Genomic DNA, 13,761 nt, shown 5'->3' with positions numbered 1-13,761 from the left:
TCAATGCGAACTCTTATATTTTTCGGGTTAAAAATAGTTTTAACCCGAAAAATCTAAGAGTTTGTCTCTGGGATGGAAAGCTATTTCTGTACTGAATCTTGTCAAAATCAGTTATACCGATGATTGATAAGGTATTGTAATGATAATCACAAAACAATATCTAAATTATTAATTGCATTAATCTCATTTGTCTATTTTTTAATAATATCCAAGTATCTAATCATGTACCTAATCTAAAATGTATTTTACTATCTAAGATTTACTTAGGTAATTAAACTTTTCACCAACATCAATTACGATAACTTTAATAATTATCCTTATTACCCAAATATTAACCCTCAACTGCACATTCTTTAAAATTATATGAATTAATACTATTGTTTGGTCACCAAAAGCACTGCACGTTTATCTACGAAAGAGTTTAGACTTTAGGTGATTGTACCTATAGGACCGATCATATTTTTTAATTCTGGAAATGCGAGTGAAATAAGTAGCATTGGACGCGCTATAAAAATACGTGAGCAACAGCGCCAATCTCTGCTGAAGTCAAGCATATTTTGCCGGCGGCGCCGCCGCGCGCCGCGCCGATAGGACTGGCTTGACACCACGTAAAATCTGAAAAATCACCCAGTAATTTGATAATGGATCTGGCCATTAATTTTATCATAAAACTAGCGTATGCACGCGACTTTGTCCGCGTGGACTACACAATTTTCAAAAATGCTTTCTTATCGGATGCCGACGTCTTAATAGCTATTTGCTTGCCAAATTTCAGCCCGATCCGTCCCATTAACGCACAGCTCAAACTACTGAGTTTGAGCTGTGCATTGATAGATCAGTCAGTCACCTTTTCCTTTTATATATTTAGATTATCTAGGAAAACCTGCATTTTTATAATTTTTAAAATGAGTCAGAAAATGAAGATCAAGGCATCAATGATCTTTTACGCCTGAGGTCCTCCTATCCTATCCGTTTCTATTTACTCAACGGCTCAACCGATTTGGATATATGTAACGTCATTAGATAGATTTATGGGGCGTGTGTCATTGGCCATTCTCAAAAATCAAAATGACGGGTGGCGGATTTTATGTGCGGGCTGAAAATGACGCAGTGCAAACCGTAGTCGGGGTTTCTTTGTTACTTGTTTAACACATTGATGTTCTCAATGGAGGGTTAATCCGATTATTTTGGATACGTGCATTCTATTATATATAAAAGCAAACGCGGAGTGGAAAACTTATCCAAAAGTCGGAAATGAAGCGTGTGGGAGTGCTGTTCTTCTTCATCGGACTTGCCGCTTGCGGTCCGCCTGTGACCAGGACCAGGGAAGAGATCTTCAAACTTAAGGAGGCTCTGGAACGTAGCAGAATAGGTACCTACTAATACATTTTTATATAGATTTTTTATATCTCTGGTCTCTAGTATAACGATAGTGAATCGCATCGCGCGAATCGCTGTCGGCAAAATAGTCATCATTATCTAATTGTAATGATTATTCACTTGATGATGACATAAATATTTATTTTTTTATTTTCATTCTGACATGATGGGGCGGCCATTGGTTGATCATGATGATGATGATTTAGTACTTATGCGATCATCATCATGATCAACCCATGACACCGCCTTACTACAGAGCACGGGTCTCCTCTTAGAATAAGAAATCTACCAGATTAGTCGAGTGCGGACTGGCAGACTTTACACACACACACACACCTTTGAGAACATTATGGAGAACTCTGAGGTGTGTAGGTTTCCTCACGACGCTTTCCTTTTCCGTTAAAGCAAGTGATATTTAATTACTTAAAACGCACATAACTCCGAAAAGTTAAAGGAGGCGCGGATGTCTTAACCACTAGGCTATCACAGCTTTCTTATGCGATGCAATTACGGTCACAATTATCATCATCATCATCACGATCAACCCATCACCGGCTCACTACAGAGCGCGGGTCTCCTCTCAGAGTGAGAAGGGTTTTTGGCCATAGTCTACCACGCTGGCCGTGTGCGGATTGGTAGACTTCACACACCTTTGAGAACATTATGGAGAACTCTCAGGCATGCAGGTTTCGTCACGATGTTTTCCTTCACCGTTAAAGCAAATGATATTTAATTAATTAAAACGCACATAACTCCGAAAAGTCAGATGTGCGTGCCCGGGATCGAACCTCCGACCTCCAATTGGAAGGCGGACGTCCTAACCACTTGGCTATCACAGCTTATCACACACAGCTTGTCACAATTATACATCGATGATATTCACTGAACAACCAAATCTGCACCAATATGATTTTTTACAGATGATGGCGTTTTGTTTAATGCCCGTATGCTATCCAACCCTGAAGCAAGTATTTGGGAAAACAGTGGGAAGCACCAAGGCGACGTACTCCTAGATGACTCGCAATTAGAAGCCCTGGTGGCGGACTACGCCGGCGCTGGTAGTGATCCTGGCAGCAATAGAAACGCTTTCATCGTGGCTAACACAAAATGGCCGGGAAACGTTATGATCTGGCAATTTGGGGTTAATGAATTTAGTAAGTTATTAAATGCAATAGATTTTAATGCGTAAGATAATTGGCGAGGTTAAACTCAAGAGATTTATGACGACCTCCCTGGCGCAGTGGTGAGTGCATGCGGTCTTATAAGAGGGAGTCGCCAGGTTAGATTCCGGCAGGGGCAATTCGGAAATTTGTAGTTTCTAAATTTTTTCGCTATGGAGCGGGCTATGTTGGGTATTTCTCTGAGGGACAAAATCCGTAACGAGGAAATCCGTAGGAGAACCAGAGTGACCGACATAGCCCATCGAATTAGCCAGCTGAAGTGGCAGTGGGCAGGCCACGTCTGCCGCAGAACCGATGGCCGATGGGGCAGACGTGTTCTGGAGTGGAGACCGCGTATCAGCAAGCGCAGTGTGGGACGACCTCCAACTCGCTGGACCTTAAGAAGATAGCGGGAAGTGGGTGGATGAGGAAGGCGGAGGATCGTGTGCGGTGGCGTGCTCTTGAAGGGGAAGCGGGAAGGCCTATGTCCAGCAGTGGACGCAAACAGGCTTATTGATTGATTGATTGATTGATTGAAATTTTTTCGTTGTCTTTGCTGCTTGACAAACGCTCAAATGCTCCTTCGAGTACACAGTTTTCTTCAAGTTCTCAGCTGTCAGCGCGATTAGCTGTTTGCACGATTTTCACATTTGAGTTTTGAATTTTTTCTTGTGTCCTTATAGTATGTATTATTATACTTTTTATTTATTCATTATAGGCACAAGGGTAACATAATATAGTATAATATATTAATATGATATAATATAGCGTAATATCCTTCGGGTAGTACGATACGAGGCTCATAATTGTTTTGGTACATCTAGACATCGGTCCTAACCTCAGTTTGTCGAAATGTTATGGGCATTATTATCTTAGTAAGGACAGTGTGCTATTGCCTACAGAATTACAGAGGATAGACGAAGCCGTCAAGACTGAGCAATCGTGGGGTAAGAGAGCGACCCGAGACGGCCCCAGTAATTCCAGTCGTCGACGTCGTGGTCATTTACCACGAGATCAAAGGTTTCGGATAATTCTGTCTCTCCTTATACTATACTAACACCATGTATTTTTCCCTCAATCAGATTCTGCACAACAGCAAGCTATCTTAACAGCTATGAGTTGGATCGAGCACTTCTCCTGTGTCAGGTTCCGCAGACGAACCAACGAACGGGTTTTCGTTACAATTAGGGTAAGGAATGTATTGATGTTATAATAACTTAGTAATTTTAGGGTTCCGTACCTCAAAAAGATAAAAGGAACCCATATAGAATCACTTCGTTGTCTGTCTGTCCGTCTGTCGTGTCTGTCATGAAACCTATTCTCCTATTCGACCTCTTTGCGTAGACCTAGAATCATGAAAGGTAGGTCTTATAGCACAAGTAAAGAAATAAATCCGAAAACCGTGAATAGGGTCTTGGACTGTAGTCTTCAATTCAATTCAATTCAAATTTCTTTGACTTCAAATTTCTTCTGTGACTGTAGTAATAAAATCGTATCTTATTATTGCATTATACCTACTAGCAACCTGAGTTTTTAAGAATAAGGCTAATAATAATTGATTTTAGTATCTATCCGATACGAATTTCAGCTTGTTATCTATACCCTAAGAACTAGGGTCGTGACACACGGAGAGTCAGACAAACGGACTTTTCCATCATGACGTACGGAACCCTGAAAAGAATACAAGTATTTGTGCATTCAGGGTCAAGGGACTGGATGCTATGCACACGTTGGTTACTCGACCGTCCATCCTAACCGCATCAATAACCTGGCTCGCAACACCCCCGGCCGGGGGTGTTTCAACCACGTCGTCATCATCCACGAGCTGCTCCACAACCTGGGATTCCAGCACATGCATGAAACCTTCGTACGGAATGACTTCGTGCGCATCAATTGGAATAACATTGAACAGCGTAAGTTGTTTTTTTTAGCGAAACGAACACAACTGCCTTGCCATATTGAATTTTAAAAAAAAATTGTAGCCAGTGTCAGTGTGGGATGATGTAAGTAAGGATTCTAACGACACCCCGTTAAGAAATTTAGAAGTTATGGTGGAATAAAGAGACTCACGTCGTTCACATTTATACTTACTCTGAAAACATTACTTACATTCCTTTTTCTGGGCAGTCGAGTCGTGTAAAAACTGTTTGTAGTGATCGAACTCATGAGCGAAATGCGTTTGATAACGTAAACCAACCTGAGGTATTTCGTAAACTTTTACCGATCAAAATATGTTTAGAAGCAGGCTTTACCTTGCCATCTTTTAGTCAATGATATAGTATAGTACGTAATGTAGGTAAAGTGTAACATGGTTGCCAAGTGCAGCATGCGATATGCACTGCCCGCCCTCCCAAGTAAGCAATCCGCACCACCACTACGCAACAGGTAGAATATTCCTGCATATTATTAGAGGTGGGAAGGCGGGCGTTGCTTATCGCATAATGCACGTTGTACCATACAGATTGGTCTGTTATAGCAGATTATGGTAAAGTGCGCGAATACAATAGGCTACTTGACTCATATCTAGTTTCGTCCAATAAATGATTATTTATTATAGTATTTTGCTTAAGACAACGAAATATATCAATAACAATTATTAAAAACGCAGGATGGATATATAAATCCAATTTTAAAAAATACAGTTTTTATTTTTATTTGAAACGCAGAAAACGCTGTCAGCCATAATGTGACGTCATTCAATATGTAAACAAAGAAATGTCATCCCTATGTCACGCGGGGACTAACGTAGTATCCATATATATAAAATTTAAAGTCCTGACTAACTTATATATCAACGCACAGCCTAAACATCTAAACAGCTGGTCCTAGATACATGAAATTTGGTGGGTGTGTTCTTTGTAGGTAAAGAGAAGGTATCCACTAGGAAAGGATTTTTTGAAATTCCACCCCTGAGTGGGTTAAATGGGGGTTTGAAATTTATGAAGTCCACGCGGGCGAAGTCACGAGCATAAGCTAGTTTTTATATGTTTTTAAAAACTCATAGTAAACGTAAAAAAATATCGTTTTCTCTTTATAAATTGAATAAGTTATTAAGTACCTAAGACTTACAACAAAGTGATCTTTGCAAAAATAAATTTGGGTTGAAGTCGTTAGTGATATAGGATCCCTTTAAGCAAGTCTTCACGTGTTACGTATATTTATTTCACTGGGCACTCTAATCCACAACTTTCCTGTAGTCTTTATCGATGCGTTTTTACATTCTCGGATGATACAATAACGATAATTACTATATTTTTCATGTAAACTAGTATAGAAGTCATGTTTATTAAACTTTGGGAGGTTATGCTGTTGTTTACAAATGCATGACGTCAGAGCACAGATAATCTATCGGCCAAACATGGCCGACAGTGTTTTCACCTGTCTAAGAAAAATATATTTTTAAATTAAAGTCTTACGGTTTTTAGGGCGCAAAAAAATATAGTGTTAATTTTTTTTATCTAATTGGACAAATATTAACCATTTAAGACCTACTTAAAAAAAGTGTCAACTAGCCCATTCTGGCAAAACTTATGTTTATATTTCACAGAATACTGGTACGCCTTTGAGCAATTCCCTCGCAACCAAGTTGACCTCCTGGGCTTGCCCTACGAGTACACGAGCAGTATGCACTATGGCGCCTTTGCTTTCAGCAGAAACCGTCAGCCTACCATTACTGCATTAAGGGTAAAACACATTGATAGCTGAATATTCAAACAGACTTTAAGTTTTTAATTCATAATCTGAGCGTTCCAGTGTAAAAACTGATTAGAAATTTTGTAGACTGTCAGTACGAAATGTGAATGCGAATTTTAAATCCATATTATCATCAGCATCCACAAATTATTAATGACTTACTTCCTCTGCCCATGGGCAAATATTAAATCACTTTTATAGGAGAGGAGAACATAAAACTAAGACCAATACATTACCCAAAATATTCAAGAACTCTACGGAGACATGCAGATTTCTCCAAATCCATATAGGAAAAGACGTACGGCCAAGCGATTTAGCGTTCCGGTACGATGTCGCGTATGAACCGTTTTAGGGTATAGGCCATACCCACCTCTTTCAAGTCAGCTTTAGCTACTCCTATCTGGCTGAAATCTATAGAGTGTATTTCGACTTTGCTCAGACTTAGGACAATATTAAAATGAGACTTATGTCTTCATCAATCTGCCTCCTTTCAACTCTGAGCAAAGTAAAATATTCGTTTCATTTTATCTCAGCCTAACTGCATCGTCACTTGAGCTTTGAACAGATACTGTGACAAATCTGCTGGGTATCTCTCGCCCTCATTCTATGATTTCTTGTGCTTGTCTCATCAAGTTGAAGAAAGTGTTTTGTATTTCCTCGCAGAGTCACAGCGGCACCATGGGTCAGAGAGAGCACGCAACCCACTGGGACTGGTTGAGGCTCCGCAGACACTACAACTGCCCCGGAGCTTGGAATGAAAGAAACATACAGCGAATGAAGGAGGAAGTAGATAGCACCTTACCTCTGATAAAGATGAATTTGCCGGCGCCTAAAAAGGGACTTTTTACTGATGAAGATAATGCTTACGTTCAAGCTCTGGCTTCTAAAGTTAATGAAGATTCAGCTAGCGAAGACAACACGGTCAACGAAGATTTTACTAACCAAGAAACTGTTAACGAAAATGAAAATGTTGAAGAAGTTATTGTTGAAGATTAGGACAACCCCCCAAGCGCAAGCCTAACTAGAATAAAAATAATGTGTTTGCAAATTATTTTTAGCTGATATATTTATCGTCCCGTTCACCACTATTTCATTCATGTAGTAAGCAATAAATTGAATTGAATCTGCGCCTCGTTTTTAACTGGATATTTCAAAGAGTGGAAATTTGTCCTGACAGGATTTACGGCGACAGGCGGCGTCTACATGATACGAACACTTCAAAGCAAGCGGTAGGATGACTATGAGTTTTGTCCGAGGACTGTAATTTAATTTTGTAATAATTAACAGAGGACCCTCCTGTGGAAAAGATGATAGGTAATAGGTTTGCATGGTACGTCCATGTAATGTGGAGGGAAGAAAATCATGTCACTAGAAGAATGTTAAACATCCAAACAAGAAAAAAGAGGAGAGGAAGACCAAAGAAAAGGTGGATGGATTGTGTGAAAGAGATATGTGTGTAAAAATGGAGGATAGTGCGTTGACGTATGACAGAAGTGAGTGGAAGAAAGAGACATGATGTGCTGAGTGCTGACCCCACAAAGCGTGGGATAAAGGACAAGAAGAAGATAACAGAGGACCATTCGTCACTTGCTACGTAAAAACGTAATTTCATTCTCGTTTGAATATTAACCAACCAACAAACCCAATATTTGTAGACACGTTTTAAACCTCTTGTAAACTTTTGACACGGTTTGAGCCTCAATAGCTCAACTGGTAAAGGAGTGGACTGAAAACCGAAAGGTCAAGGTTCAAACCTCGCCCGTTGCACTATTGCCGTACCTACTCCTAACACAAGCTTTACGCTTAGTTGGAGTGGAAAGGGGGAAAAAACTGACATATCCCTTCCATGCTAGCCCGCTGTCATCTTAGTTTGCATCATCACTTACCACCAAATGAGATAGCAGTCAATGGACTAACTTACAGTTATCTAAATAAAAAAATCATTAGATGTACACTGTTTACACTAGGTACGAATTGAACCTGTTGGAGAACAAAACAAGACTGTCCGGGCAATGAACAACTGTTGGTCCATCTAAGCAAATCCAGGCGTCACAATAATATGTTCACCCGACAACACGAAGGTCGCATTGCTCCTCGGGGGCCACTTAAAAAAACTTGAGCTTGTATGTTTTGTAAATAATATTTTATCGCGGCCCTTTTGCCAGTTACCGAAAAAGATAACGGTAGGTAGCTGGGTCGCACTAAAAATAAACTGTGCTAAATGACGTTTATATTTAACTTAATTAGAGAATAAGTAGACGCAGTGGCGTGCAGGTCATAGAGGCATAAATGCACTGCTTACCCCAGTTGCAATGCATATTTTTCATTATGACCTGCCATTGAACAGGTTCCTACCTAACTAATGCCTACCCTGGCTTCAAACCCTGTGCACGCCACTGAGTAGACGGAGTAAGTACTTATTATTTTTTCGTTTGCGGAAAAGTATTGCGATATTTTGAATCTAGCTTTATGGAAACATCCCCCATGTTTGTGGTCAAAGCTGGAGCCTCAATAGCTCAACGGGTAAAAGAGTGGACTGAAAACCGAAAGGTCGAACGGCTCAAACCCCGCCCGTTGCACTATTGTCGTACCTACTCCTAGCACAAGCTTGACGCTTAGTTGGAGAGGAAAGGGGTATATTAGTCATTTAACATGGCTAATATTCTTTAAAAAAAAAAAAGCACGCTTTAGGATTATGGTGGTACTGGGTCGACGAAAATTGCTGGATCGCACTACAAACTGTAAATTCGCTTTTCATAGATTATTCAAATCGCAGATTCGAATTAAAATTATTCCTATATGGTTCGCGACAGGTCAAGATGAATTGTGATATTGAACGGAAAAATATTTTTTATAAATACACTGGATAAGACTGTGTTTTACATAACACTGGCACATAAATAATGTGCTTTGGCCCGTGGTTATTCTGCACCATAAGTAGGTACAATGTATACATTATTAGGTGCCTACCTACATAAAAAATATTTTATAGTTTGTGCCTGTCAGCTGTCTTCACTTGCCATAACTTGTCATAAATCAAAATTCATAATATTATCTCTTATTATCTTATCTTGGCTTGGTAGATATTGTACAGGTAGGTACAAAGTGTTTGTAGATTATGTACTTACTTAGTTACCTATAAGAAAATAAAGAAATAAAGAAACAACGACTATAAAAACCTATATTTTATTTTTGCTTTTTATTGATTTATTCAATTAAATACTTAAAGAAAAGAAAAGGGAGAGGAGACCCGCGCTCTGTAGTGAGCCGGTGATGGGTTGATCATGATGACGCTTGTAGACCAAAGCACTAGCATAAATCACAGATCTTTTTATCTGGTTCATCCCACGCGCCGGGACAGTCGTAGTGCCTGTTGACCCTGAGCCAATCACTCTCAGTGACGTAATCGCGCTGACCCATTAAACCTTCGTAGGGCTGAAAGAGAATAGAAAACTAAAGTGACTCAAACTGAAAATCCGTGTGTTCCCCTGTCCCCATGCGAAGCCTGAGCGGGTTGCTTTAAATACGTAAATATATAAATAACTAGCTTATGCTCGCGACTTCGTCCGCGTGGAATACACAAATTTCAAACCCACTATTTCACCCCTTAGGAGATGAATTTTCAAAAATCCTTTCTTAGCGGATGCCTACGTCATAATAGCTATCTCATATCTGTATGCAAAATTTCAGCCCGATCCGCCCAGAAGTTTGAGTTGTGCGTTGATAGATCAGTCCAGTCAGTCAGTCACCTTTTCCTTTTATATATTTAGACTAACCTTCAAGGCTTCGATAGTGTAGCTTCCGTTCCGCGAAAAGGCCAGGGGGCTGTAATGGAGGACGCTCTGGATGTCGTATGGCACCCCCAAGTTGCTCACCTGATCGGAAGTGAAGATTGCGAAGAACGATAACGCTTCTGTGAACAACGCGCAATTAACAACTAGCTGATGCCCACGACTTCGTCCGCGTGGATTTAGGTTTTTAGAAATACCGTGGAAACTTTTTGATTTTCTGGGATAAAAAGTAGCCTATGTTACTCTCCGTCCTTTCAACTATCTCTATGCATCCTAATATTTAATACTAGATGATGCCCGCGACTTCGTCTGCGTGGATTTAGGTTTTTGAAATCCCGTGGGAGCTCTTTGATTTTCCGGGATAAAAAGTAGCCTTTGTCCTTCCCCGGGATGCAAGCTATCGCTGTACTAAATTTCATCAAAATCGGTTGAACGGATGGGCCGTGAAAGGCTAGCAGACAGACAGACAGACAGACATACAGACAGACGGACAGACAGACAGACGGACAGACAGACAGACAGACACACTTTCGCATTTATAATATTAGTTTGGATTATAAATGTGAAAGTGTGGATGTTTGAATGTTTGTTACTCAATCACGCAAAAACTACTGGACGGATTTGGCTGAAATTTGGAATGGAGATAGATTATACCCTGGATTAAAACATAGGCTACTTTTATCCCGGAAAAACAAAGAGTTCCCGCGCGATTTTGAAAAACGTAAATACGTACGTAAAACGTAAACTGTACGCGACAGGTCGAGATGGCAATCGAGGTGGAGACGCCCCGCACACCCGCACACGTCTCCCGCGCGAATCCGGTGCGGTATAGCGTGGGAGACGTGTGCGGGGTGTCCCCCCGACTCATACTCCGATTGCCTTTTCGACTTGTCGCGTACTATTACACATACCAGGCATGATATTTTCTTCTATAACGCGTATCCATTTATCCCGGTCGTACGTACTATGCATGTGTTGAAAGCCGAGGGTATGTAACTGTTCATGTACGATTGTACCATTCTTTAAGCACCCTTGTCCCGGAGGATGAGGGGCGTAGTTCAGGACGCGCGTCCCTTTAATTAGCCCTGGGTAGTAGCCGACGTGAGCGTAGCAACCAGTTGCATTTCCCTAGAAACGACTCATACAATTACATTCAAAGTTCTGACTTTTTATTGATTTAAGGTGATAGCACACTCGGAAAGGGATCGTCAGTCGTCACCGTATCGCCTTTCCATCGCCGTCTAATGTAAAAGCAGCTCAACAGCTTTACGTCGGGTCGACTGGGCTACGGCTAGACCACGACGCGACGCCGCGCTTACAGCGCAGCAGGTAGGCCGTGGGAGGGGTGAGAAGAGCAAGCGTGGACGAAGAGATGTGCTCGGGTATGGAGAGAAATGTAAACGCGGGCACGACGCGGACGAGCTGTAGGAGCGGGAACTGCAAGTTGAGTTAGATATATTACAAAATTCATTATGGCTAATGTTAAATACTCTAGTTGTTGAACTAATCAAACCATTGAGCAAGGTAAATACCTAAGTGCTCGTAAGATTGGCGCATTTTCAACAAAAATTGTCCGTGTCGTTTTTAAATGGAAAAGAGTAAACGTCTTTTATTTAATAATATTAATAACTAATCAACTCTCTTCCTAGGTGTGCCCACAGATTTCAACATATTCGAGGGGCGGATCAACTAATTCCGGAAAAGTCTGTGCTGCAAAATGTTCATGGGTGGCAGTAATCATAATCATTTGTCATCACTTACGACCCGCTTGCCCGGTGCGAGGTCGCTATTCTAACACCTTGGAATCCCAACGATTATCGGGTTTCGAACTATGTGCCCTGCCGATTGCCACTTTAGCTTCAGCTTCGCAACCCGTTGAGTTATGTCCGCTATGTCCGTGATTCTGGTTCTTTGAGCACGCATAGAAATTCTAAGCATAGATAGCTCTCTCCATCGCCCGCTGTGACTCTGAGCTTTGTTATGAGGCCTGTAGTTAGCGACTAATTGTCTCGGAATATAGAACGCGTAAAATTTAACTCCTCACGCGACATTTAACGACACTTTATACGTGTCAAATTTCATGTCAAAAGTACGATTATTATAAAGGTGAATCGTACTTTCGACATGAACCACAGAGTCAAAATGGCGCGTGAGGAGTCACTTTCTACGGACTATAATATTAGTTATTATGAAATGGAAACTCTTACCGTAATATTCACGTAAACTTTGTCTTTGGGTAGTCGTGGTCGAAACTTGACACAAGTTTTGTTGGAAATAAGATTCATACCTTCTCGGATGGCATCTTGTTGCTCTTCGTCTGTACAAAATACAAGCAGTAATTAGATGATATAAAATACAAGCATACAAGTATCAGAGGCTCTCATTATTTGGCTAGATTTTTTAAAAAGTGTAAGTACGTAACAGCGTTACGTAGCATGGAGTTGACCATGCTGTCTATGTATGCGCCGCGTCCAGCACTATGTCGTCCTAGTACAGTACGCGACAAAAAGTAATGTACAACGACCTTTACGCGGTGTCCTGCGTGAGCGACGAATACGACGCGACGCGACGCGACACGACGACGCGACGTAATGCGTATATGGCAGTCTGCGTCTCGCCGCAGACTGCTATTATAGGCCCCAAGCACGGTATGCACTATGCCGTTGAGTTGATCGCGTTCGTCGCGTTCGCAGCGTCGTCGCGTCGTCGCGTCGCGTAGTACTTATTCGTCGCTCACGCAGGATACCGCGGTAGAAGGAGATAGCAGATTTGTAGAGCGTGGTCTCTGTTGAGACCCATAAAACATCATATAGGGTATGAGTGACAGAGACAACGCTCTACAAAGCCGAAATGTCATTCTAAAGGCTGACGTACATTAAATTCTGCCGCGTACTGTAACCACTGTGCTCCTTCGAGGTTGACGTCTGGTGTGACATAACCACAGACCACCAAGGTTTGTGGACGTAACTTACCAAAATCTTTATGATTGAACTCATAAGGCACGGTGTTATTCGGCCAGCGCGAGTCGTAGCCGATGTAAGCGTTACGTAGCATGGAGTTGACCAAGCCGTCTATGTATGCGTCGTCCAGCACTATGTCGCCCTGGAAGTTACCGCTATGCTCCTTCGAGGTTGACGTCTGGTGTGACATAACCACAGACCACCATGGTTTGTGGACGTAACTTACCAAAATCTTTGTGATTGAACTCATAAGGCACGGTGTTATTCGGCCAGCGCGAGTCGTAGCCGATGTAAGCGTTACGTAGCATGGAGTTGACCAAGCCGTCTATGTATGCGTCGTCCAGCACTATGTCGCCCTGGAAGAAACCGCTGTGCTCCTCGAGGTTGACGTCTGGTGGTAGCGCGCCGCGGAGGGACATCAAGTCGCCTACAACACTGTCTGAAAAGTACAGTCAGGTAGAGTCTAGGTCCAGAGCCTCAATAGCACAACCGGTATAGGAGTGGACTGAAAACCGAAAGGTCGACGGTTCAAACCCCGCCCGTTGCACTATTGTCGTACCTACTCCTAGCACAAGCTTGACACTTAATTGGAGAGGAAAGGGGAATATTAGTCATTTAAAATGGCTAATATTCTTTTTAATAATAATAATAATTTAAAAAAACAGGTCTTATACAAAGGCTTCTATGTATATTAAAATTACGGTTTTTAGAAGCATTAGTCGAGTCGACTATGTTTTTACAAATTCCGTGGGATTGTCCGGGGAAAATAGCTTATGT

The 13,761-nt window shown here is 41.5% G+C and overlaps 2 protein-coding genes across 5 annotated transcripts in view; one reads left to right on the top strand and one right to left on the bottom strand.

The window, feature by feature from the left end:
• Nucleotides 1-1,254: 1,254 nt before the first annotated feature.
• Nucleotides 1,255-7,229, top strand: LOC117996822 (seminal metalloprotease 1-like). Its single transcript, XM_034984959.1, has 6 exons — nucleotides 1,255-1,372; nucleotides 2,301-2,534; nucleotides 3,623-3,729; nucleotides 4,243-4,453; nucleotides 6,088-6,224; nucleotides 6,897-7,229. Exons 1-6 carry the CDS (start codon nucleotides 1,255-1,257, stop codon nucleotides 7,227-7,229), a joined length of 1,140 nt encoding a protein of 379 aa, XP_034840850.1.
• Nucleotides 7,230-9,400: 2,171 nt separating this feature from the next.
• LOC117996821 (seminal metalloprotease 1-like) overlaps nucleotides 9,401-13,761 on the bottom strand; it is a 29,093-nt gene continuing 24,732 nt past the window's right edge. For all 4 annotated transcript variants that reach the window (XM_069498044.1, XM_069498045.1, XM_069498043.1 and 1 more), the window contains exons 2-6: nucleotides 13,211-13,423; nucleotides 12,232-12,341; nucleotides 10,936-11,152; nucleotides 10,010-10,146; nucleotides 9,401-9,668 (exon numbers count right to left, since the gene is read on the bottom strand). In XM_069498044.1, the coding sequence (XP_069354145.1) occupies nucleotides 9,543-9,668; nucleotides 10,010-10,146; nucleotides 10,936-11,152; nucleotides 12,232-12,341; nucleotides 13,211-13,403 (783 nt within the window). In that variant the 5' untranslated portion in view covers nucleotides 13,404-13,423 and the 3' untranslated portion in view covers nucleotides 9,401-9,542. The remainder of the gene's footprint in view (nucleotides 9,669-10,009; nucleotides 10,147-10,935; nucleotides 11,153-12,231; nucleotides 12,342-13,210; nucleotides 13,424-13,761) is intronic.

The sequence above is a fragment of the Maniola hyperantus genome, chromosome 4, assembly GCF_902806685.2.
Source record: "Maniola hyperantus chromosome 4, iAphHyp1.2, whole genome shotgun sequence".
Lineage (NCBI taxonomy): Eukaryota > Metazoa > Arthropoda > Insecta > Lepidoptera > Nymphalidae > Maniola > Maniola hyperantus.
The sequence above is the reverse complement of the archived record's forward strand: the minus strand, read 5'-3'. Positions and strand labels throughout refer to the sequence as shown.